Source organism: Peromyscus californicus, unplaced genomic scaffold (genome assembly GCF_007827085.1).
Source record: "Peromyscus californicus insignis strain IS unplaced genomic scaffold, ASM782708v3 Scaffold_10__1_contigs__length_136768540, whole genome shotgun sequence".
NCBI lineage: Eukaryota > Metazoa > Chordata > Mammalia > Rodentia > Cricetidae > Peromyscus > Peromyscus californicus.
The window spans coordinates 101,450,713-101,475,626 of NW_026294391.1; the positions used below are offsets into that span (position 1 = coordinate 101,450,713).

Genomic DNA, 24,914 nt, shown 5'->3' on the forward strand with positions numbered 1-24,914 from the left:
TCCACCTAAATACTACATGAGAATAGCTCCACTCCCAGTTTATGATCTCCCACTCCCTTTTGGAAGCCTAGGATAGCAAAGCAGGGGTCTTGCAGGCTGGAATGTGTGGGTGGCTTTAGTTCTGGAGGGCAAAATGGAGGCAGACAAAATGGCGCCGCAGATGAACATGCCTGCCAGCCAGCCTGAGGAGATGATTTTGAACCCAGAACCCACATCCTGGAAGGAGAGAACCAAGTCCTTCCAGCTGTCCTCTGACCTCCAAATGTGAGACACAGCTCCTCTCGTCCCCCTACACACTCATGCCAAGACAAAATAAAACTTCAAAATGTAATCTGAACTTTTCAGTAAATGAAGACAAGAAGCACAGCTGAAAGAGAGCCAGAGGCCTCTCTGTACCAGTTTGTTCCCTATGAAGGGACTTGAAGCCACACAAGAGGCTTACCCTTCCTCAGCACTAGATCGTGTTTTCTCTGGAAAAGGTGTTTCAACTCCTGCAGCTGTAGCCCTGTCACAGAGGCAGCTGCAGGACCCCAGCGCTGGCACAGGCTGTATTTTGGACATGGTAACTGGAATGGACAGTGCACTCGGCGTCCGAACTGACACAGGCTGGACATGGGGTCCTGAAATGGCACAGGCTGCTCATTGGCTGAAACTGTACTTGGCATAGACTGAATACTGGGTACTGTAATTGGTATTGCTGTACACCACCCACCTGGAATAGCATAGGGTGTGCAATAGGAACTGCCATAGGTGGTGTGCTAGATCTCTTAACTGGCATAGGCTGTACATTGGACATAGTAACTGGCACGGGACAGACATGGGGAACAGAAACAGGCATAGGCTGTATCTGGACCTCAGTGATTGACACAGGCAGTACCTGGAGCACAGTAACAGGCATATGCTGTACCCGAGGCTCAGTGATTGGCATAGGCAGTAACTGGGGCACATTAACAGGCATAGACTGTATATGGGACAGTAACAGGCACAGGCTGTACTTGGGACACAGTCACAGACATAGGCTGTACCTGGCACACACTAACAGGCTGTACACCAGGCACTGTTACTGACATACACTGTTCTCAGGGCACCAGATGTGACATATGCTGTACACAGATCACAAAGCTGCACAGCCTTGGTACCCCCTATGCTCTCAGGAACTGGCTTCTGAGGTGGACGCTCATTCTCCTGGCTATTGGGACTGGCACGCTCACGGTCATCCATGAGGCGTGAAGGTACAGCAACAGCAGGACCTTCTCCAGTCTTCCCTGTTTTTCTGTTCTACTCCTCTCCATTCTGCTGTTGAGGTCCCGACGCAGGGTGGTCCCTTCCACCCTCTTCCTCATTTCTTCCCTCTTCATATGGGGAGAGCATCGGTGTCTCAGCACCTGAAAGTAGAAAACAGAAAGAAGAGGCGACAGGGACCAGTGTGGTGCAAAGTCGCTATGACATCAAGGCAGGTGAAGCCGTCAGTTCCCCATGCCTCTCCAGTCACCTCTGAGGAACAACATCTCCTCATGGACATGGCCAACCCACCACTCCTAACATGCACTGACCTTTCCATTTTTCCTGGTCAGGTCCCTCAAGAGGCAGATGTTTGATGTTTCCATGCTCCATGACAGGAATGCTGTCAAAGTCGCTTGAGGTTTGCCTTCCTCTGTGCCTCTTCACATTCTGAGGGGGAGACCCATATACTTCTGGCAGGAGAACTACTCCACCAGGAAGGCCTTTTCTCTTCTATACCTTAACGACCTAACATCCAGGTTATTTTAACCAATCAGAAGCCTTCCTTCCTGGCTTCCTGGGATGATTGACAGTTGCAATGGACTGAACCCCTGAGGTCCAAAACCAACAGCTGTGTAGCTGGAGTTTTCTCTCTGGATCCTGCCAAGCCTCGGCAGTCCGACAGCCCACGTATAAAATAAACACACAGATGCTTATATTATTTAAACTATTTGGCCATGGCAGGCTTCTTGCTAACTGTTCTTATATCTTAAATTAACCCATTTCTATAAATCAATACCTTGCCACATGGCTCGTGGCTTACCGGCATCTTAACATGCTGCTTGTCATGGCTGTGGCTGGCAGTGTCTCCCCCTCAAAGCAGTTTGGAGCTTCAGTGAGCAGGATGTGTTTACAGGGAAGGTGTGGCCCTTGGGAAGGAGAGTGTAGAAGGAACCTTCCAAGTGGCATCTCAACTGAGTCCCCTGGCCTTGGGGAATTCTCTTCCTAGGAAATGGGTGGGGGTCAACTATGGGAACAAATCTGCAGTGAGTAAGAAACAAAAACAATAATTCTGAGGCCTTGTGGAAACGTGTGGACCATATCTCTTGGGGAAGGTGGGAAAAACTCACAATGAGCACATGAGGCTTGGGTGAAGACTGGAGAATTTCTCAACATTCCAGACCCCACATTTCCGAGTCTCTATGACACATGAGATGAACATTGAGTGGACAGGGTCAGCTCTGCATGTGTCTGCTTCAAGAGTCTTCAAGAACTCTGAAAGCAGAGGCCAATCCCGGACCTCCACCTTCAGCAGTGGCATTTTAGTCCCATGTTTACAGTGTGTTGTGCAGCACTGCAAAAAAGCCATTGCAACCCTTGGAAAAGTTAACAGACTCCAGACAGCCAGTGAAGAATCTGCATTAGAATGCTTATAGAAGGTCCTGTCCAGCGCTTCTCAGCTCTGCAAGATCAGACACTGGACCAACTGCACCCTTTGTGTTGCAGTACAAACTGCTGAGGGCTGAGGGTGCATTCGTACAATAACCTGGGCAGAGTAAGTGCCACAGACTCTGGAAGGCCATAAACAGGGGAGAGGTTGTGTGCACTTCTTGTGGTAGAGGGACTGATCTCATTGACAGTGTTTCAGAGTGCTGGGGTTGGGGTGGGGTGCTGTGGGATGTTCTGTATGTTAAATGTGTTGCTCTGATTGATTAATAAATAAAACACTGATTGGCCAGTAGTCAGGCAAGAAGTAAAGGCGGGACAAGGAGAGAGGAGAATTCTGGGAACAGGAAGGCTGAGGCAGAGAGACGCTACCAGCTGCCGCCATAGAAAGCGAGATGTAAGGTACCTCTAAGCCACGAGCCATGTGGCAACTTATAGACAAATAGATATGGGTTAGTTTGAGATATAAGAACTAGATAACAAGAAGCCTGAGACATTAGGCCAAACAATTTAAATAACATAAGCATCTGTGTGTTTATTTTATAAGTGGGCTGCCGGGCTGCCTGGGCTTGGTGGGCCCCTGAGAGAAAACTCCAGCTACAGTGGGGTGTTAATAGGACCTGAGAATGAAAATGCAGTATTTTCCTTTGGTTTGTTTCTTCGTTTTGTGTTTGTGATAGTCTCTCATGTATCCCAGGAAAGCCTGAACATCACATGCCCCATACTGTGTATATCAGAATGACTAGTGCTGTTCTTCCTTGTGGTATACCCTCCCACTGGTCACAGGAGTACATAGAAATGTCTGGCTTTTGGTTAATTAACTAATTATAAAAAAGAAGTATTAGAACTGAAGGCTTAGCTGTGCATAGAGCTGCAGCATGGCTGGACAGCCCCCAGGAATTCTAATTATGTTGTAGGGCAAACAGCTCAACCTATAAATGTGAACACCATGCCTAGAAATAGGAAAACCATGTCAAATAATGCTGGATATTAGCTAAATCAAACAGCTCATTGTTTTGGAGGAAATATCCAGCCTTTCACTGAAGGGGGAGACATAGAGCACTGCTACTATGGACTGAAAGGGCTTGAGAGAAAGATCCAGAAGGTAAGGATTGACACTGCATGGTGGTTATGCTCACAGTGCTCTCTGTGGGTGGAAAGTTCTTTAAGAGCGTGGTAAACCCAGCAGTAAGACAGGGATTTCAGAGTCCCTGAAGTGGGGGCTCTGACTTTAATAAGTCCTACTACACAAGGGAAGTCATAGAAACCGAGCCCCGTGATTTCAGGAGGAAGTTGTATATGGATTTGTGATATCTGAGTGAAGGGATGTTTACAAAATGTTGTCAATGAACTGCAGAAAGTCTTTTCAATTACAGTGCCAATGAAAACGCTTACTCTTAGCCACAGATCCCAGCCAGTCATGTGTAGTCAGCCAATAGAAACACAGATCCCTTTTCACACATTTACCTGGTCTCCCCACAGTCTCTGTCCAGGTTTTATGAAGGTGCCCTCTCACAGACACACGGTCCCTTGCACAGCAGTGTAAGCTACTGAAAAGTGGAGCCTCTTCTAATTGATAGGAAGTCCAGTCAGAACCTGAGCCAGACATGTGGTCACCTAGAGCATGCCTCCACAGGATCAGGCCCTGTAGCTGGATACACATTTTGTGTAGCAGTTTCCTCCAAGATAAGACCTTCCATTTGGAGGAAAGCTCCTGAAGACAAAAGACATTCCAAATGGAGGTGAAACATTTCATAATAAGGGAGAGATGCTTAAGACACAGGAAGTAAAAGGCTTGATAGCTCCAACTGGGCTTAGAAGATGTTTGTTCCCAGTTTCTCCCGTCTCCCCAGGAAGAGTGTCAACAGCACATCTCAGTTCCACATAACCGGGGAGCACAGAATGAGAATCCACAGTCAGCTGAGGCACAGGACGCCACCCACAGGTTCCGTTCATGGAACATCAGCCCCAGTGAGAAGACTGAAGCCACTGGATGTGGCAGCCAGGAACTGGAGCATGTCACCAGATAACACTCTGTACCTGGAAGATTGGTGGCAAGGGCCTGTATAGAACTCAAGAAAGTCATCTCTTGCTGGAACATCCAATGTGGAGCCTCAGGACCCTTCCTCCTGATGCCTCCAGGTCCCCAGTGAACCCATCTCTCTTTCTATCTCTGCTTCTCCCTGTGTGATTCCCCACCATGACCCCTTGGGGATTAGGTCTAGGGTGGGACATACTGGAGTATGGGTGGGAACAGCCATGACTAGAAACACAGTGTCCTCTGCTGGAGACTTCCCCCAGCTGGCATTATAAATAATTGTTACACAGAGGTGGAGTGAGTTGACAAGCCCATGATGAGGGTACAGAGAATCATGTGGGGTCAGCATGAAGCAGCATAGCACCTGGAAATCTTCCTCACTTGGCAAGGCACAGTGACCACAGCTTGCCAGTGTCACCTCCTGCCATAAATGCCATTTCTGGAATAGGCTACTATGGTTCAAATACTTATACCCACATTTTAGTAACCTGAAAAACAATGGAACCAACATACTTAGAATCCACCTCTTTATGGCTGATATAATTGCAGGAAAGAAATGATGTCATGGCCAGCATGGGTGGTCCAGATATTGGGGGCAGGGCCAGGTTCCATGACATCTGGCTCTGGACAGAGTTGGCACTCAGTACTGCTCTACAATCTTCAGGAATCGTTGTTCTGGGGACCAGGTGGTGCATCGATCAGCACCACTATTCCATTGCTTCTCCTGAAAATGGCTCTCCTGGTCCTAAACCAATCCTACAAGCAGAAAAAAGGGTTGTTTTAGTATACTGAACTGTACCACCACTGAAGAACACATCCTTTAACCATGTATACTGGCTCAATTGTACTAACATTTTAGAACGTATATGGAACCCATCCCTGGGCCAGTGTGTGCTAGGTATGTGCTCCAGGACAGAGCTACTCCCCTAGCAAAGCACCACATTTCTGATTGCCCAGAAACTGTTTGTTTATCGACCTAACCCCAAGAACAGTTGAAGACGTACCTCAAGTGTGTACTGATTGTTCAGAATGCTGGAAGCAACAGGTTTCATTCTCATTGAAACAGTCAAAACACCCCCATGGAGCCCCTGAGGATATGTACCCCCACACCCAGTCCTTCTGCTATAGAATAGACCCAGAATATTGTCTATTCTCTCCATCAATTGATATTTTTAATGCATTCTTTCAGGAAAGGATGCAGATCTAGCTCATGGGTTGTTCCTGGTCCTTACTGTGTGTTGAAAAATATCAAAAACAATTCCTTGGAACCCAGGAGAACTATCCCAAGGCCCAAAGCAGTCTGTGAAAGGCTCCATGGTGATAGCCTTTTGTGAGTATCCAGAATGCATATTTTATGAGACAAAGGGCACTTCTTCCTGCTCTATGCTTCCTCCCTAGCCTCCAAGCATACTGTGTATAGGCCTTTCCCTTGTGGGCATGTGGTTTGGAAAAGCCAGGGCTGATTGTATTGTTCAGCAGAGTTCTCATACATTACCAACAGAAGACATGTAAAAGGGCTATGGGCCTTTTGAGGTTCCTGGTCCCAGTATTGATGCAGAACTAAGCCAGGCATGGGACATTTACAGACTAGATCAAGAAGTCTGAGAAAAGGTTTTCTGAGACATGCAGAGTGAAAGAGTTGAAGGTGGGCAAGAACATGGTCTCTTCACTTAATTGAGGCATGCGGGCTACACCGCCTTCAGAAGGTCATGGAGAACACACTATGTTCACTGAGGGTCAGACAAAGCACCTTGGCATCTTAGGTTTCAGGTGTCCAGGTTGGCATTTCCTGCCTGAGAAAATGGAGGCCTTTTGTCATCTTGAGACTAGCCTGTCTGTGGACTGGTTTGGCATCCTTGGGATGCAACATCAGGTCCCAATTTGCTGCTACACCTCTCTTCTAGACAGCACCATCACAAGATTTTGAGCCCTTCCAAAACATTAATTTTTTAAAAATACTGACCTGCACATCTTCTTCCTGCACATCCATAGATCTTGCAAGAGCCTTCCTGAAGTGAAAAGATTCCAACATTTAGGCTTTTTGGTGGGAATAACCTGTATAAGGACATGTCCTGATTGCTTTTAAATGTTTGTGTCCACACTTCTGTGTACACACATGTACATACATACTCTCTCTCTCTCTCTCTCTCTCTCTCTCTCTCTCTCTCTCTCTCTCTCTCTCTCTCTCTCTCTCTCTCTCACACACACACACACACACACACACACACACACACACGAGCACACAAACACAGAGACACACACACAGTGTTCCTCACACCTACTTTGAGACTTACTTTAGTAATAGGTTTCTTTCAGGGACCAAAATTAAGGGTAATCCCACAAACACAGGTATGTCTTCTATGTACTTAACATGTAAACCTTCATTAACAGAGCCCCCACGATGAAATGTGTTAGTCAAATTTTAATCTGAGGTGGAATCCCTCCTGCATTTTCCGAGCCACAACTCAGGCTTCTCACTCATACTTACAGAGACTTATTTAGAACAAGCATTGTCTAAATTTCCCACTCACGTGCCACTTAAACAGGCAACAAAACACAATCTTTCCAGTTGGACTAGGGCACATCTGCTTACTCCAGAATCCATTTTCTGCTGGAGGGTCCAGACATGGTGGTTTTGTTTGTAGAGGAAATCAGGGATCAGGGAGCACCAAAGAACAGCCTGATGCACAGCCTGAAAACCAGGCGCCTAGCAGGGCCTTCTGCTTACCTTACTTGAAAGCTGGGAAAGCGATTCTCTTCGAAAAGACGCTCCAGGTCCTGCAGCTGAGACTCAGTGAATCTGGTTTGGCTCTGGAAAGACAGGTTGTCACCAGCCTGGAGACTGTTGGTGCCCTCAGGCATTGCGGCCTCTTGCTGAGGCTGCTGTTCAATACTGCTGCCATGACCACCTTCTGCCTGGATCCCCTTGTCCATGGGGCCAGAACTACCATCTCCAGCATGACCTCCTTCCATTTCTTCTTCTTCGTTTTCTCCCTCCTCTACCACTCCTGTGGCTTCCTGAGTAAGACCGGATTGAGCAAGTTCTTCTTGAGCAGGCTTGCTTGGGGCAAGTTCGCCCAGAGCAAGTTCGCCCTGACCAAGCTCACCCTGAGCAAGCTCGCTCTGTACAAGCCCTTTCTTGCCTTCTTCCTCTCCAGCCTTCAGGACCATTGCAATCTCACCTGCAAGAGAGAAAAACATAAAGATAAAGGTCTGAGCATCGTGGCCCATGGATCATTGGAAAGCCTGGAGAGGGCCCACAGGCAGAGCTGGGTAATCGAAGTGCCGGGCCACTGGCCTTTCCACCAAATTTGCTTCCCGAACTTCGCCCAAGAAGAGTCAGAACCATTTTACTGACCATGCTGTTGTTCCTGGTCTTCATTAGCTCCTAGACACAGCATCCTGGTGAAAATGTGGCAGCAGCACTGGCGAGACTCCATGCCAGGAATCTTTCAATCAGACCCGAGTTCTGAAGACTTAAAAGCTGTGTCCTCACAGTCTGACGCCAGAGGTACAGCTGTGACTCTTAACCCGGAAGGCTTGTCTTCTGGAGACTCAACGTAATTACAATGTGTCCAATCACACATTCTGGCCTGCACAGCCTCAGTGGCTGTGGGCTTGTCCTCTGAGGTGCTTAGCCTGAAGCACTTTAGAGCTGAAAAGAGCAGGGAGTACTTTAAAAACTGCAGTGAGTGTGTGCGGTGGGGGTGCGGAACCTGTGGCTCTGGTTTGCTCCTTAGCTGACACCTCTAGTTTTGGGTAATGCTGGACTGTTCAAATTCAGTCATAGGGAGTAACAAAACGACCTTTTCAAACTCAGCAGGCCCTTGAGCCCAGCTAAATCACTTTATTAAATTATAGAAATGTCCTTCAAACAAAATGCCCCAATCTTGGTTGTGCTGTCTTGAAGAGCCCTGAATGATGGCAACTATGTGGGTAGGTGATGTGGGATGGTCTATATGTCAAATGTGTTGCTGATTGGTCAATGAATAAATCACTGATTGGCAGTGGCCAGGCAGGAAGTATAGGCGGGACTAACAGAAAGGAAAATGGAGAGAACAAGAAGCTGGGTGGGAGAGACGCTGCCAGCCACCATCAGGATAAGAAAGATGTAAAGTACCGGTAAGCCACATGCCACGTGGCAAGGTATAGATTAATAGAAATGAATTAATTTAAGCTGCAAGAACAATTAGCAAGAAGCCTGCCACAGCCATACAGTTTGTAAGCAATATAAGTCTCTGTGTTTACTTGGTCAGGTCTGACGGCTGTGTGACTGGCGGGTGAGAGAGATTTGTCCTGACTGTGGGCCAGGCAGGAAAACTCTAGCTACAGGTAGGCCAGGGCAAGATCCTCCTGAGAGACTGTGCTCCCAACAGGGCTGAATTCCACCAGTGTTCACAAGCTCATTCTTATGGAGACCTTTCTCTACCTAGCTGTGCTTGACCAAGGTCCTAGGGTGACCCAGATACCTGAGGACATCAAAGATCAACCCTGGGTAGTGGTACCAAACCTGTCTCACAGCTGTGAAGGTGAAAGACAGGAGGAGTAAGCAATTCTGGATTCAAACTCTACAAAGAATCATTGCAGGAAGGGGTGGAACTGAGAAAATTTAGAGAGACTCCCCAGAGTAGGTTACATTCGAAAAATTTAAAAGAGCCACTGAGCTCTGTCATTTCGTGGTTTTTGTTTTTAATAGGATCATGGCAGAATCTGGACAATGGCTGAGGTAATTGTTAGGAGATGGGTTAGTTCTCTGGGATAGCATAGGCTGAGACACTGGAGGGCCCACGGTCCACATGGTCTAGCCCACACCAAGGAGATGATCATGCTCTGTTCACCCATTGCCCACCTAGTCAGGGGTGGCTCAATCCCCTCCCACCACAGGGCCCTTTATCCATCCCTGACTAGGGCTTTGTGAGTTGTGGGCCTTGACTGTCTTGTCGCCATTAGCCACTGCATGGTCCTGTGTCCTCTGACATTTCAGCTGTCCCAGGTGCTTTTAATTATACTCAGCTCTCTTTCTTCTCACAGTCACTAAGAAGCAGCTGCAACTGTACTTCCTCTTCTCCTTGTCTCCTGGGTAGTTGTGAAAGGCTTCCCTGAAACACCGAAATGGGAGGCTTTCTTAGACCCAGACTTTACTCACTCTCACAATTAGCTGCTGGAGAAGCTAGGCTATTTTAGGAGACAATAGTGCCTGAGTGTCCTACTGATCAAAGAAACTCTTTGTGTCTCATCTTTGGTGTTCCTGGCTTGACTGTTTCACATCAACCCTCCTTTTAGCCCTAGCATCCCTGCAACATATGCGAGCAACTTAGAAATTTGAACGTGAGTGCTTTTTCCTCAGTAAGGACAGAGACCTACCTCCTGCATCTATATAAACCCCAGATTCTGAGATAAATTTACCAAGACACTGTTCCCAGGGTTGGTGTGAGGCAGGTAAGCAATCATGCATTCAGGGTGCCCTAGAGACTGTTCATTTCTTCCCTTTCTACAGAGCTCACAGGACACTGGGTGTATTCTTTTATTTCTGGCAGTTTGCTCCCAGGGCTTAGCAAAGAGTGATGCAGAGGGACATCACTCTCATGGTTGTTTCAGCACCCTAAAAGATGGATGCTTGCTGTGTAACCCAGAGGAGCTGTGGAGTGCAATATGGGAGTAGCTAACACAGGTAAACACCAAGGCCTGCTATGCTCCAATATGTTAACTATGTGAGTCTGAAAACCAGCATCCATCTCTGCCTTTACTCTTTATCCTCTTGACTCTGCTGTCCCCTTCTTGGACCTGGGGAAGGGACTCTACTCTACTGACTCCTTATGATGTCTGCTGCTTGCCTGCTGCTATCTAGTAGCCCAATCCTACATATCACTGCAATGACAGGAAACCTGTACCCTAAGGAGCTTTTGTTGTAGAACAGCAGTGATTCATGAGCCCAATTACTGCTCTGTGTGATTTTCTTATAAGTTATGTTCTGTGATATCCAGGATTGAAATGGATTGATGAAATCTTCTGGTTCCTTCTTGTTTACTTACATGCTCAATGCTTTAGGTCAGTGATTCTCAACCTTCCTAATGCTATGTACCTTTAATATAGTTGCCTATGCTGTGTTGACACCAACCATTTTTGTTGTTACTTCCTAATTGTAATTTTGCTACTGTTATGAGTCATAATATAATATCTTTGTTTTCCAATGGTCTTAGTAAAGGTTTGCAGACCACAAAGTTAAAGGGGCTGCAACCCACAAGTTGAAAACCACTGCTTTAGGTTAAGGCATGTGATTGTGGAGTTTCTACACCATTTTCCCATGGGACTCTGCTCATCATAGTTATTAGATGGGAAACCTACCTACACACAGTTTTTCCTGAGGGATTTCTTGATCAGCATGCACACATCCATACACAGGTGCATTCACAGATACACTCACATGCAGAAACATCTGTAGCCAAAGCCCTTCCACCCCATTGGCCCATCCCCTAGAGAGAGGCTTATCTGCAGAATATAAGAGTAGTTCTAGAAATATGGAAATCATAAAAGGAAAGTGGTAGGAAACTTTTTATAAAGCTAGTTACTGCTGGGAAGAAACACAAATGAATCCTTAGTCTGTTTTATTGATGAGCACATGTTTAAAAAATACCTTGGATCACTGCTTATCTAAAATACCTAATCTAAAGTGCCTTAATAGTACTAAGGCTATTCAAATTAGCAATTTTAGAAGCAATTTATCTACTCTAAGAAGAAACGTAATTGGGAGATCAGTATCTATACCTGGTGCCTGCACGGGCTTTTTGGAGCTCATTACCTATGATGGGAAACCTTGCACAGCCTTGGTACAGAGGGGAGGGGCTTGGTCCTGCCTCAACTGAATCCAGGTTCTGCTTAATTCCCATGGGGATTTGGAGGTGAGGATAGGGAAGCAGGTTGGGGGGATGCTGGGGGAAGCATGAGGAGAGATGAGACTGTGATTGGTATGTAAAATGAATAAAAAATTCTTAAAGAAAAAAAGAAGAAACATAATTGACAGAGAATGAATTATTTGATGAGCTTTTTTTCTTTGTATGACATCATGTCACATACAGAAAGAATAATAAATGGGGAAGCTTTCCTAGATTTGAATCATCTTCCACAAACACGTGGTCAGCATAGTTAGGGACACCTGACATCCCATGTGCCAGCTGTGCCCAGGTTGGCTCTGCCATGAGGCCTTTGTGGCTCATAGGACAGGATACACTGACCCCTGCACTACCCCATTAGTCAAAGCTCACTATGTCCTTTCTCTGCTCAGCACTCCATGGCCTGATCTTTCAAGCCATCAAGTGATAATCGTGTCTTTGGCAGGAAAGTCAGAGGCTGCCACCTGGCTCATCTGAACTGCAGCTGCTCTCTCTCTCTCTCTCTCTCTCTCTCTCTCTCTCTCTCTCTCTCTCTCTCTCTCTCTGATTCTCTCTCTCTCCCCTCTCTCCCTCTCTCTTTTTTGTGTGTATACTGGTGTCTTGTGTAGAAATAATGAAGAGTGAGCCCCTCTCTGAACCAGGAAAGGAGTGGACAGGGCAGGGATCCTCCCCTTCAGTCTTTCAACCAGCCACATCACTTTAGAGTGTTCTTGCTTAACCTCTCTGGTATGCTGTATCCCAGCAACAGGCCCTGGAGCATTCTTGCTGTACCCAGGACTTAGGTCGTACCTCTACCATCACTTTCAGAGTTACCCTTCCCTGGAGCTCACTTCAGCCACCCCACCCTCTCCTTCCTCAGGATACTGTCCTTCTAGATGTCTTCCCACCCAGCTCCCAATCCTGGACTCGCTCTAAATCAACCCTTGTCTCTCTCGACCATGTGTCTCTTACAAACAGCAGGAAGAGTCCTTTATGAGTTCCTATAGCCACCAAAACTACACAGAGAAACCCTGTCTCGATAAACCAAACAAAAAAATTATGAGCTCCAAGAAGGAGGTTGGAGCTGGGGGTACCCAGCAGTGCACAAGAAAGAGGCCACTGAGAAGTCAGAAGACTGTGCAGCAGATGAGAGCATGCTTTGAGCATGACGCACTGTGCAGCAGTACAGGAGTGAGGCAGGCTGCAGGACAGGGGTGGGGATTTCTCATGTAAATCAGCCTGGCCAACCAGGGTCCAGTGTACAGAAGGAAACCTGGGCCCTTGTAAAATATCCAGGACCCTAAATGTGCCTTTGTGGGGCTCAAAGACCAGTAAAAATGGTTCTGCTGTGTAGACAGTTGACCACATAAACTCCCCTGGTGCTCTCCAGAGGGTCCTGTTCTTCCTGGATGCAAGCTTAGGCTGGCATAACAAGCTCTCAGATAGTCCCCTGGTGGGAGAAAGAATGTTCAACTTCTTCAGTGACACCCATGGAGAATGAAGAATCCTTACTAGTAGAAATTGATTATAATGACTTAGTGTGTGTTGATTTGGCTGTGATACTCACTGCAGAACTATGTCTAAACAAAAAGCTGGGAAGGGCCTTGATATCCTTCATTGGAGAATTTACTCCATAGGCAAAAGTCTGACCTGAGGCTAGATGATTTTACAGACCATAAACATCATGCTCTCACAAGTGCAGTCAGGGTGGTCTTTCCAAAATGCCAACCCGACTCTCCTGCTTTTCTGCTCAGACACTGCCCGCAGCTGCCCACCGCCCTTCTGACTTTGCCAGAGCCCAACACTACTCCACAGAAGATGAAAGGGCCTGCACAGTACCTCCCACCACAACTTCATCTGTGTAAAGCTTCCCAATAAGGGACAGGGACTGGAGATTACTTTCTTCCTGGCAGCCTCAACTGCCAGGATCCCCTAAGTAAATAAGAGCCCCAAAGGGCACCTTGCCTCATGAGAGCTTCACCTATCAGCAGCTACTCAGTAGGGGATATTTTCACATCACGAAAGTACCTCCTTCGTGATCCATGGTGGCTTCAACTACCTAGAGCTCTGCAATAAGGGACAAGGTTTGTGTTTGCTGTTTTGTTTGTTTTGTTTTGTGTTGGCTTTGTTTTTTTTGTCAACTTGACACAAGCTAGTCAACTGAGAGGAAGGAAACTTAATGCAGAAAATACTTTCTAAAGATTAACTTGAAGCCAACTCCTGGGGGCATTTTTTGATTGAGAATTAGTGTGGGAGGGCCACGCTCACTGTGGGAGGTACCACTCCTGGAAAGGTGTTCCTGGGTGGTATAAGAAATCAGGATGGGTAAGGCACAGCCAACAAACCAGTCAGCAACATTCCTTCATGATCTCTGTTTCAGTTCCTGCTTCCATGTTCCTGCCTAAGTTTCTGCCCTGACTTGGTGAATAATGGACCACAAGCCATATAATAAAATAAACCTTTTCTTCTCCAACACTATTTTGGTCAGTGTTTATCCAAGCAATAGAAACCCCAAGAAATACAGGGCCTGAAAGTCACCTCACCTAAAGGAAGTTTCAATGCTAGTAGCTCCTCGGTCAGGTTGGAACCTGGAGAGCATTTTTCCATAGAAGCTTCAATTGTTAAATTCTCCTCAGTATATTTAGATACGGCATTGCGGGTACATTCTCCGTGTCATCTTCAGCTGCCACTAGCTGCTAGGTAAGGGATGAGGCCTGGAGAGCATCTCCCCTATTTCAGCCTCAACAGCTAATAGACACAATACAGGATAGGGCCTGGATAGCATCTCTTCATGGCAACTTCAACAGTGAAAATCTTAGAGATAGAGCCCATGTTCTCCCTCAATCCCGAATGGCAAATAGCAGCTCAGTAAGGAACAGAGCCTGTAAACACCTCCTCCATGACAGCCTCAATTGCCAATAGAACCTTAGTATGTGATTAGGCCAGGAGAGCATTATCTGATGGCAGTTTCAATGGCTAATTGCTCCTCAGTATGATATAAGGCCTAGCGTGCATCTTACCCATGGGAACTCCAACTGGAAGAAGCTCTTGGCTTAGAGACCAGGCCTGGAGAATACCTCCTTTCTGGCCACTTAAAGTGCCAACATCTCCCAAAGAGGGGTAGGGTTGGAAGAGCACCACCTTCATGAGAGCTTCCTCTTCCATCTCCCCCAAGAAAGGACAGGACCTGGAAGGTACCTTCCTAAGACAGAAGTGTCAGTTTTAACTACCACTAGCTCATAAGTAAGGGAGAGAACCTGGGGAGGCCTTGCCCATAGTAAATCCTCCTGCCAGCAACTGCTCAGTGAGAAAAAATGTGTAGCAGGAATCTTCAAAGGTCTTATTAATAAAATCAAACCCAGAGCCAGGTATTGGGATGAATGCTGAGTGATCAGAGAAACAGAACAAGCCACAGCCACCTCACCAATTCCTCAGCTGATTCTGTTTTCTAAGAGTGGTAGCATCTGAGTTCTCATCTAAATGAATCTCAGCTGAACTGCTGCTAAAAGCCTAAAAGCTTAACCAGGATTTAGTTCCTGCTCCTCACACCTTACACACCTTTCTGCTTTCTGCCACCACTTCCTGGGATTAAAGGTGTGTGTCACATGCCTGCCTGTTTCCATTGTGGCTTTGAACTCACAGAGATCCAGATGGATCTCTGCCTCCAGAATGCTAGGATTAAAGATGTGTGTGCCACCATTTTCTGGCCTCCATGTCTATCTAGTGGCTGTTCTGTTCTCTGACCCCAGGTAAGTTTGTTAAAGTGCAGAGCAATTTCTTTTTCAAGGACATATAAATACGGTAACAAGAAAAACAATTTACTCAAGATATGCTTTTGAAAACAACCATTAACAGGAGAGTTATCTGATAATATGAACGGAAGGACAGTTTAACAATTGAATGTCAATGTGAATGAACACATTGACAAAAATAAAATATACATTTTACCAAAATGTACAAATAAAAATACCTCATTGAATCCAATATCAATTATGAATAACTGAAAAATCTCATAAACCAGAGTATAAAGATCCTTATTTATCTTAAAAAAATCAAAAAACTATCAACACATAGCAGCCATATTCAGTTACAACTTTAGATACATTCCCTTTAAAGTTCTGAACAAGACAAAGTATCATATATTACAAATATTATTCTCTATTTTATGCATAGGCTGCTTGAGATTTTCTAGCTAAATTTATGACAAACTATGAATTCAGTAAATACATACAAACTACATATATACAACACACCCACATGCACACACATGTGTGCAAACACACTATTTTCTAAACTGTTTTAGTGAGAATGTCATAGAAATTCTGATTCATTTCCTTTGGTAATTGCTTAGGGGACCTGCAATTTTAAATGGTTATTTTAGGTTCAGGAAAGTGAGGTGTTATTCATGACTCTCTTGTCTCTTACAACCCCAAGAACAAGTATGTATGTAGCCTACCTTCTACAATTCTATGGGTGAATTCATCTACTTTTTCCATGTGATTGTGGTGTTCATGATTCACTCTGACGTTACTCATCATCTCTATTGTCTCAAAATATTTCCAGTCTCCCTTCTTCTAGGTTTACCGCACTCCAAATGGTTCTTCACAGAGAATGTTAAACTCCAGCTGCTTGTCAGAGAATTAAACATTGTTTTACGTGTAGTGTATGCACGTGTATATGTGTGTGCATGTGCACGTGCACATGTGTAACTGTAGAGGCAGAAGTCGGGGCCAGAGGTTGACATAGGATGTCTACCTCGATTGGACTCCACCTCATTTTTGAGACAGAATCTCTCACTGGAGCTCACTGTTGCACTTGGGCTGGCTGGCTGCCTGGCCAGGGAGCTCCAGTATCTGACTGTCGGCACATCCCTTGTCCCAGCCCTGAGAATACAGACGTGTATGTCACCATCCCTAGTTTAACTAAAAAAAAAGAAATAAAGACTGGACATTCAAACTACAAAAATATATACAAAACACTGAAATTCTTGTTCAATGTCCATTTGATTAGTAACTGGGATTTCCTTTGTTTCTGGCTATTTTCAGGTACTTATTCCTGGAAACACTTCTGTTGTTGTTTTTTTTGCTCTTTTGAGAGGGCTCACCATCCAACTCCCAAATAAATCACACACAGAGGCATATTCTTAGTTATGAATGCCCAACCTTAGCTTGTCTTGTTTCTTGTCAGCTTTTCTTAAATTATCCCATCTACTTTTGCCTCTGGGTTTTTCCCATTCTCTTACTTCTGTAAATCTTCCTCGTACTCCATGGCTTGCTGTGTAACTGGGTGGCTGGCCCCTGGAATCCTCTTCCTTCTATGGCTACTTCTTTCTCTCTTCTCCTAGATTTCTCCTTCTATTTATTCTCTCTGCCTGCCAGCCCCGCCTATCCTTTCTCCTGCCTTGCCATTGGAAATTCAGCTCTTTATTAGACCATCAGGTGTTTAGACAGGCAAGTAACACAGCTTCACAGAGTTAAACAAATGCAACATAAACAAAAGTAGCACACCTTAAAATAATATTCCCCAACACTCTTGTTTACACTTTGTTTTTGCTTCATTTATTACTGTGTACTTCTAATTAGTACTTAAAATCAACTGGACAGCAAGGATCCTGAAGGTATTTATGCTGCTGAAGATATTAAGTCATACACCCTCTGCTCTAAGATCTATCATTTTAAGACACATCAATAAGAAAGGATCTTTCAAATGACATCAAATGAACTTTTCTGCATATGTGTTACAGTTGTGTAGTTTGGTCCAATTTTAGGACTCTTTACTGTGGGAACAGAGGCTATCTCCAACACTTTCACAGGCTTTTGGAACCCAACTCCTCATTCTAGGTTGCCTTGCCCAGCCTTGGTGCATGGGGAGGTGTTTAGACTTACTGCTACTTGGTATGCTATGTTTTGTTGATATCCATGGGAGACCTGGCCTTTCCTGAACAGAAACAGAGGAAGAATAGATTGGGGGTGGAAACAGAGTCAGGGGGAGGACTGGGAGGGGAGGCTGTGGCCAGGATGTAAAGTAAATAAATAACAAATTTATTTTTTAAAATAGTCATTAGGTAAAAAATCTTAACTTACCACAGGAAACAGTTTTGCACATAAAATATACATTTGTGTGAATATTGGTTAAAAGAATTATGTTTGTAAAATAGAATTACATAGTGGTATATCTTTGAAACAAAAGTGTGGAATATATGCTTACATTGTGACTTCCAAATAGAGTAGAACACTTAAGCATTTGGTTGCTGGATTTTAATGTCAGTAGACGATTAACATAACGACAAAATATCAAAATGTTCTCTTCTAAACTTAAAAGAAAACAACTCCACCAAGAAGAGAACAAGAGCAATCAAAACAACAACAACAACAACAAAGCAACCATATCATCTGTGGCATCTTCAGGAGGATATGCAGTAATCTGAACACTGTTCCAAGAGCGTGAATGGTGTCTGTGGCTTTTTTCAGTCTCACAGGCTGGTGTTCAGCCATCCAGGTGGGGGCACTAAAGTTGGGACCACTCCATTTCTGATATTCTGATGAATGTCCTGAAGACTAATGACCACTGTTCTAGCCTCTCCTTGTTACTCTTAAGCTCTGAGACCTCAAACCTGAGTGGGGGAATGTTATATTGATGAGCTTGAGAATCCTCAAGGCCTCTTTGTCCACATTATGTAAATGTGATGTCTCTTTGATCAGAGTGGGAATGTTGGACACCTGCTTGGTCAGAAGGTAAAAACAGAGGCCATTTTGGATAAGATGTTAGTATAGACACCTTATATAATGGGAGAGGAAGGTCTGAAGTACTGTTGGCCAGAGGTGGTGGTGGATACCCCATTAGTCAGAAAAAGTATGTGTGAGACACCCTTGGTCAATGGAAGCACTATTGAAGGCCTCATATTCAGGCACTGAATGTCCCCCAACATTAATCAGAGATGTACAGCTAGGGATCAGTGAGTCAGAGGTGAGAGGTCTGAGGTTTTCCAAGAGGCATGGAGAAGAAATGAGAATTCAAGAGCCCTGGGGAAAATCCAAGGCCACCAGGGTCAGAGGAGAAATGTTTGAGGGCCTCTTGGAGAGATAGTAGGAATCTGAGGCCTCTTTATAGAGATAGACTAGCATATTGGGCTGCATAGAGGTGGAAATGTGTGTGCCCACTCCTTGACATGAGGTCAAGGTCCCAGCTCACCTCATGCACTGGAACACATTCCAAGTACTGCTTTACCAACTTCCAACTCTTTGTTGGAGACTGGAACATCTGACCACTGTAGTGAATATGTGGCAAGGCAGGCAGCAGTCTGAGATTTTGTCCAAAAGTCTGCACTATAGTCTCATGCTGGTTCTCCTTCTCAAGAATATCTTCAGTCGCTCAGTTCTAGGTATGAATGATAAAGACCAAATTATATTGTTTTCTGTTTTAAGGCAGTGGGCTTTGGTTCTAGATTCTACTTGCTACTCTTGGGCTCTGACACTTTAAGACTAGTTGGTCTAGAGAAGTCATTGGGTAAAGAAAAAATGTTCTAGGACCCCACATTTCTGTGGGGATGTCTGAGGCCCCTGAATCAGAGGAGAACAACTTGAGGCCCTCCTTGGGCAGAAGGGGATATTTGAAGACATCTTGGGCAAAAAGAGAAGATCTGAGGCCCCTTGGTAAAAGAGAGACAGTAGATTTAAATTCCTTTGGTTACAATGGAATGATCTGTGGCCCAATTACAGAGAACCAGGAAGTCCACTCCCACAGGGGCATACTCAGGTCTGAGAACTCTGTTGATACTGGTGGACTGTAGCTCTCTATTAGAACAGGCAGGTCTGGGAACCATTTGGTCAGAAGACTAATGGTTGGAGTGTACTTAGGGAGAAGGGAGAGTCTAAAAGCCACTTCAGTAAGAGGATGGTCTCAGGCTTCTTTGGGTAGGTGGGGCATATCCAATTTCCCAGTGGGCAGAAGAGGAATTTCTGCTATCACTTGGGGAGCAGTTGAAAGATCCAAGACCCTTTAATGTAGAAAGATAGGAACTCCCCACGACTAAATGGAATAGTCTCAACCTCTCTTGGTTATATGTCTGCTGCCCTATTGGGCAGAAGCTGAAGGCTGAATGATACCTTGAGAATTATAAGAAGTTTCAGGTACTCACTCCTTCATCAGCACCAAACTTGAAATCACACTCTAGATCACACATCTTCTGAATGTCCATGTCAGGAATGTCAGCACACTTAGAAGTCTCCCAAGAGGCTGCATGGCAGTAGTTTCTGACTCTGTGTCTTTGTCTAGTGTATGTCCATCCACACATTCCTCTGCATGTAGGACAGGACTTCTCTAAGGACCAGAATGAAGACAGTATTCTGAGTTACCATCATCTTGCTGCTTTTGTGTTCTGGGACCTCGGTCCAGAGTGCTCTGAGATCACTTTGGTTAGAACAGTACTTTCCCAGGCAATGCAACTTAGAAGTTGTAGGTATGAAATCCACTGGGCAGATGGTGAATATATGGGATTTCCTTGATTTCGGGCAGGTCATTTTTTTTTCATTTTTCTTTACTAAAAAATTTTCTACTCACTCCACATACCACCCACAGATACCCCCTCCTTCCTCCACCTACCCCTAAGCCCTCTCTCCCAAGCCACCCCGCATCTTCACATCTCCCAAATCAAGGTCTCCCATGGGGAGTCATCAGAGCCTGGCACACTGAGCCTAGACAGGTTTAAGCCACTTCTCCCTGCACCAAGGCTGTGCAAGGCATCACACCACAGGCACCAGATTCCCGGAAGCCTGCCCATGCACCAGGGACAGATCTTGATCCCCCTGCCTGGGTGCCCCCAACACAGTTCTTCACAGACTTGGAAAGAACCATACTTAACTTTATATGGAAAAAAACTAGGATAGCTAAAAGAATCCTGCATAATAAAGCAACCTCTGGAGGCATCATGATCCCTGACCTCAAGCTCTACTATAGAGCTATAGTAATAAAAACAGCTTGGTACTGGCATAAAAACCGACATGTGGACCAATGGAATTGAATTAAAGACCCTGATATTGATCCACACACCTATGAACATATGGTTTTCAACAAAGAAGCCAAAACTGAGGCACTCTTTATTGAAGGGAATGTCTAAATCTCTGTATGTAAGAGTGGAGAAGGACATTGGCACTTTGGACAGAAATAGAAGGACTATTTTGCCCTCCATCAAAGAAGTAGCATGGCAGACTCCATGGGAATAAAGGGAAATGTAGGTGCACCCTGGTCATAAGTGGAACTTCTGAGACATTTTGTGCAAAGGTGAAGGTCTATTGCTATTTTTCAAAGGAGTAAAATCTCTGGGTATCATCAGTGAAACAGGAAAGAACATTTCCCATTGGGCATAATGTAAATACCTCGTGGAGCAGATGAATGTCTGGAACTGCCTGGTCAGCTTCCAACTCTTTTTCAGTATTTAGAATATCCATATACCTTTTGTGGGCTATGTGGAATGTCAGGAAACAATCATTGCATTATTTTCCAGCAGGTTGGATGGTTATTCTCAGTCTAAGAAGCCTTTGGTCAGATGAGATAAGCCCAAGACCCCTTTGTTCAGAGCGGTCATGTCTTAGATTGTACATAGCAGGGAGAAAGTTGGATGTAATCCTAGATGGTTGGGAATATAGCAGGCATACATAGTCAATAGAACAGGATCTATGGACCTCTTACAGGAGGTGGTGAGCCTGAATTCCCTGTTGGGAAAAAGAGGACATTCTCAAGCCAATTTGCAAATTGGGAGGAAATTTCTTTTCCCCCTAGACACAGGGGGAAAGACTAAGTCTTTATGAGTAGAAGTGGGGTGTCTGTGGGAGGGAGAGTATATGAATCCCCTCTATGAAAGAAAGGCATTTTCAGACTTCTTGGAAAGAGGGTGAGAACTTTGGAGCCACTGAAACAAAAGGACTAGTTCTGATGTCCCTTTCAGATGAGATGTTAGAGGTGAGACATATTTAATTAGAAGTGGAAGGTTTGAGCCCTTCTTCTTCTCAGAGGGAATGATTGAATTCTTGGTCAGAGAGAGAAAATTTTGAGGTCCTTTTTTCTTGGAAGTGGAAAGCCGTGGGGCCTTGGGTTTATAGACGTGCTCTCTGACCCCCTCAGTCATGCAGGTTAGATATCAGGCCCTCTTGGTTACAGAGTGTACATTTGATGTCTAACGGGCAGAAATTGATGGTGTTTAGGAGTGGAAGATTAGCAGATGTAGGTAGTGTATCAAAGTCACAAACCACGGAGGGAGTAGGGAGTGTCCCAGACTACCTTGTGCAGTGGAGGAAGGACTCCATCACAGTTTAGAAGATTCACATCTTCAGGCACACTGTGGAAAGCCTGGCAGCAATCTGAGCATTATTCATTGGTCATGATTGGCAGTATCAGGCTCCAAGTTCTCTTAATATCAACTACATTGGTGTGTACATGAAGGATGCAACCTCTTCACTTCAGTGACTAGAATGAAGGACAGATGACCTAAGTTTCAGGCTCTGTCAACTCAAAGCAGAGCAAAGTGAAGTCCCTTGGGTCACACATGTATTTCCCTAGTGGCCATGGTTAGAGGGATAAGATCTAAGGCCCTCCATTACAAGAATAATTTGGAGGCCCACGTGCACGTGGGTGATGCTCTGAGGACCTTTTGATCCTTGTCCCCTGGAGCAAAATGGATATTTAGAGATTGCTATAATAAAAGACAACCATTGTTATGACTCTCCTTGGACAGAGAGGAAAGGTCTGGGGTATTACTTGTAATAGCAGAAAGGCCTGACAACCACTTTGTCTAAAGGAAAGTTCTGATAACCCTTCATCAAAAGGGTATAGTGTGTGATGCCTTGAGAATAAGGACAGTTTGGGGAGTCCATATTCAGAGGGGAAACTCTGAGGTCTTTCTGAACTTTCTTGTTTAGACAGAAAATATTCGGCCATGTTTAACCAAATAGCAAGATCCAATCACTCCATTGTGCCGAATGGAAAGGACTAGTTCACCTTGGGTGATGAGAGAATGGTGTGGTTCTGCATCATGTGCTTCCAACTGTTTTTCCCAGCTTCCATGATCTATATAATACATTGACTGTTGGGAAGAGTACAAGAAGCAATTACAACTCTCTTCCAACTGGATGCGTGATTGTCTGGACTTTGATGCTTCCTCAAGGTTGTATTGATCTGTGCTTATCCATCAATGAAAGATGGGAATACTGCAGTTCTAACAACAATCTTCTGGACAGATGGAATGACTATAGTTTCAGCTTTTTATATTTTTCCCTCTGATCTAAACCTAGAATCTTGTGAGGTCCCATTGGTGACAAATATGTTTGACTAGCAATCTTGATTACAGGGATTGGCACTAAGTTAATATGAGTTCAAGGATCACATGTAAGGTGAATTTTGAAGGCAGGGAATTGTCTAGGGCTTCCAAAGGTCAGAGGCTAGATCTGAAGCTCCATTGAGTATAGAGTGAAGGAATGAGAGCCCCTTGGCCATGGGAGTCAATTCTGAGGTCACATTCATCATTGTGCTTAGGCCAGATACTTATAGGCAAAAATGGGATCTCTGTAGTCTTTGTGGTTGAAAGGAGGTAATCACAGCCCTCTTATGCACTACACTGAATTGCATGTGGGCAGATCTTATTCTCACTTGTACAGAGGGAGTGATGTAAGAAATATTTGGTCTGAGCCCTCTTTAGTCAGAGGGAAATGACTTAGGCCTACTTGCAAAGAAACTGAAAGTTTGAGGCTCTTTCCACAAAATGAGTGCTTGAGACCACTTTGGGAAAATGGGGAAGGTCTGCAGTAGGCTTTGTCCTAGGAAGGAAGTTTGACCTTCTCTTCAACTAAGTAAAAGGAGTGAGGTAACTTGAGAAGAGAGGAAGCACTGGGCCCCTTGTCAGAGAGAAAACTTTGACACCTGGTTGGGTAAAGGTATGAACTGGAAAATGCTTGGAGAGAGAGGGGAAGGGCCATGCACAGTTCTGTTGAAGGTGAATGTCCCTGATAACTTATTCGATGAAGGAAGGTCTCATCACTGCACTTCACCTTCCAGCTCTACTTTAGAATTTCCAAATCTTCTGTTGAGTCTCGGAGAGTTCAGGCGGCAACCAGCACCTTTTTCAAAGAGCCTGGATGGCTGTCGCTGGCTAGGTTGTCTCTTCTTTCAGTTTGTCTTCATAGTCCATATCTCAGCAGCAATGATGGGGCCACTTGATTTCTAGTGATTGGATTGAAGAGTATAGCATAGGATCCAGTCTCTAAATATACACTTAGGAACTGGACTCTCAAACCAGTGTGGAGCAATGCATTTCCCTAGGCACCAAGGTCAAAAGTGAAAGGTTTAAATCTCTCTTATTTGTAGTATCATATGTTGCAGGTACTTAAGAGACTTACGGGGATGCTTGAGGATTTGTGAAATAATAATACAAGGTATGATGCAGTATTATTCAAAAGAGCATGTCTAATGCCTCCATGGGAATAAAAGGAATGCATAAGTTTCCTTGGGTCAAAGACAGTGGTTCCTATCCCCCTTGAACTTGTGGGTAAGATCTAAGACCACATTGTTAATGGGGGTAAGGATGGAGTCTCAGTATGACACAGGGTAGATCTCATGACAACTTTAATAAACAAGGAATGTGTGATGTCCTGTGGGAACAGTGGAGTTCTGAGAACCTCTTCTAGGGAATGGGATGTCATGAGGCCACTTTCTGCAAAGGAAAAATCCTGAACATCTTTGTTCACAGGGAGGAGGCCCAAATATGAATATGTGCTGTGGGCCACAGGAATATATTATAAGAACTCAGCTGGTTATGGCAAAGTCTCCACCTGGAGGAATCAGGGAATTCCTCCAGAAGAAGCCAAATCCCAAGGAGTTTTTGGTGTTACTTGGCTTGTTATATATCAGCTGTAATCTGTTATGAAAATCTTGTGTGCCTTCATAGTTTTCCCAATTGACTTTTCCCTAAGAAGGGATAACAGTGTAAATTGATCACTCTCTGGACATACACATTCCAGGTATTTGGAGAACTGTGTCAGGAAAGGCTTTCTCTGGAATCAGATATCTCCCTTGGCCACTTTCAAGGACTAGCAGTAATAAGAGTCCACATGCAAGTCTCCTGATTTAAAGTAAATTCCACAAGGAGACACCACCTAGGTCAGGTGGACATTAAGTAAAAGCTTTACACAATTCAGCTGGGACCCTCATTTCTTACAGCCTTACTAACTTTATAGACTGCTAACTCCTTACCTAACCATTTCTATTTAGATAACCTTCTATGCTGACAGCTATGCTCAGCCCAAACCCCAGTTCAAGCCTCCCTGTAATTATCATCATTGGCAGCATCCGGC

General features: G+C 44.8%; 1 protein-coding gene across 1 annotated transcript; it reads right to left on the minus strand.

Annotated features, from left to right (window-relative positions):
* Nucleotides 1-1,142: 1,142 nt before the first annotated feature.
* LOC128117566 (homeobox protein Rhox5-like) lies at nt 1,143-8,145 on the minus strand. Its single transcript, XM_052749554.1, has 4 exons — nt 8,064-8,145; nt 7,434-7,887; nt 6,669-6,714; nt 1,143-1,385 (listed from the first exon to the last, which is right to left on the minus strand). Exons 1-4 carry the CDS (start codon nt 8,143-8,145, stop codon nt 1,143-1,145), a joined length of 825 nt encoding a protein of 274 aa, XP_052605514.1.
* Nucleotides 8,146-24,914: the final 16,769 nt, after the last annotated feature.

Coding starts and splice junctions, on each gene's coding strand:
- LOC128117566 (XM_052749554.1), bottom strand. CDS start 8,145: ATGGAGTCTCGCCAGTGCTGCTGCCACATTTTCACCAGGATGCTGTGT. Junction 7,888..8,063: donor AGACCAGGAACAACAGCATG/GTCAGTAAAATG, acceptor TCTCTCTTGCAG/GTGAGATTGCAATGGTCCTG. Junction 1,386..6,668: donor TGCAGGAAGAAGATGTGCAG/GTCAGTATTTTT, acceptor TTCTACTTTCAG/GTGCTGAGACACCGATGCTC.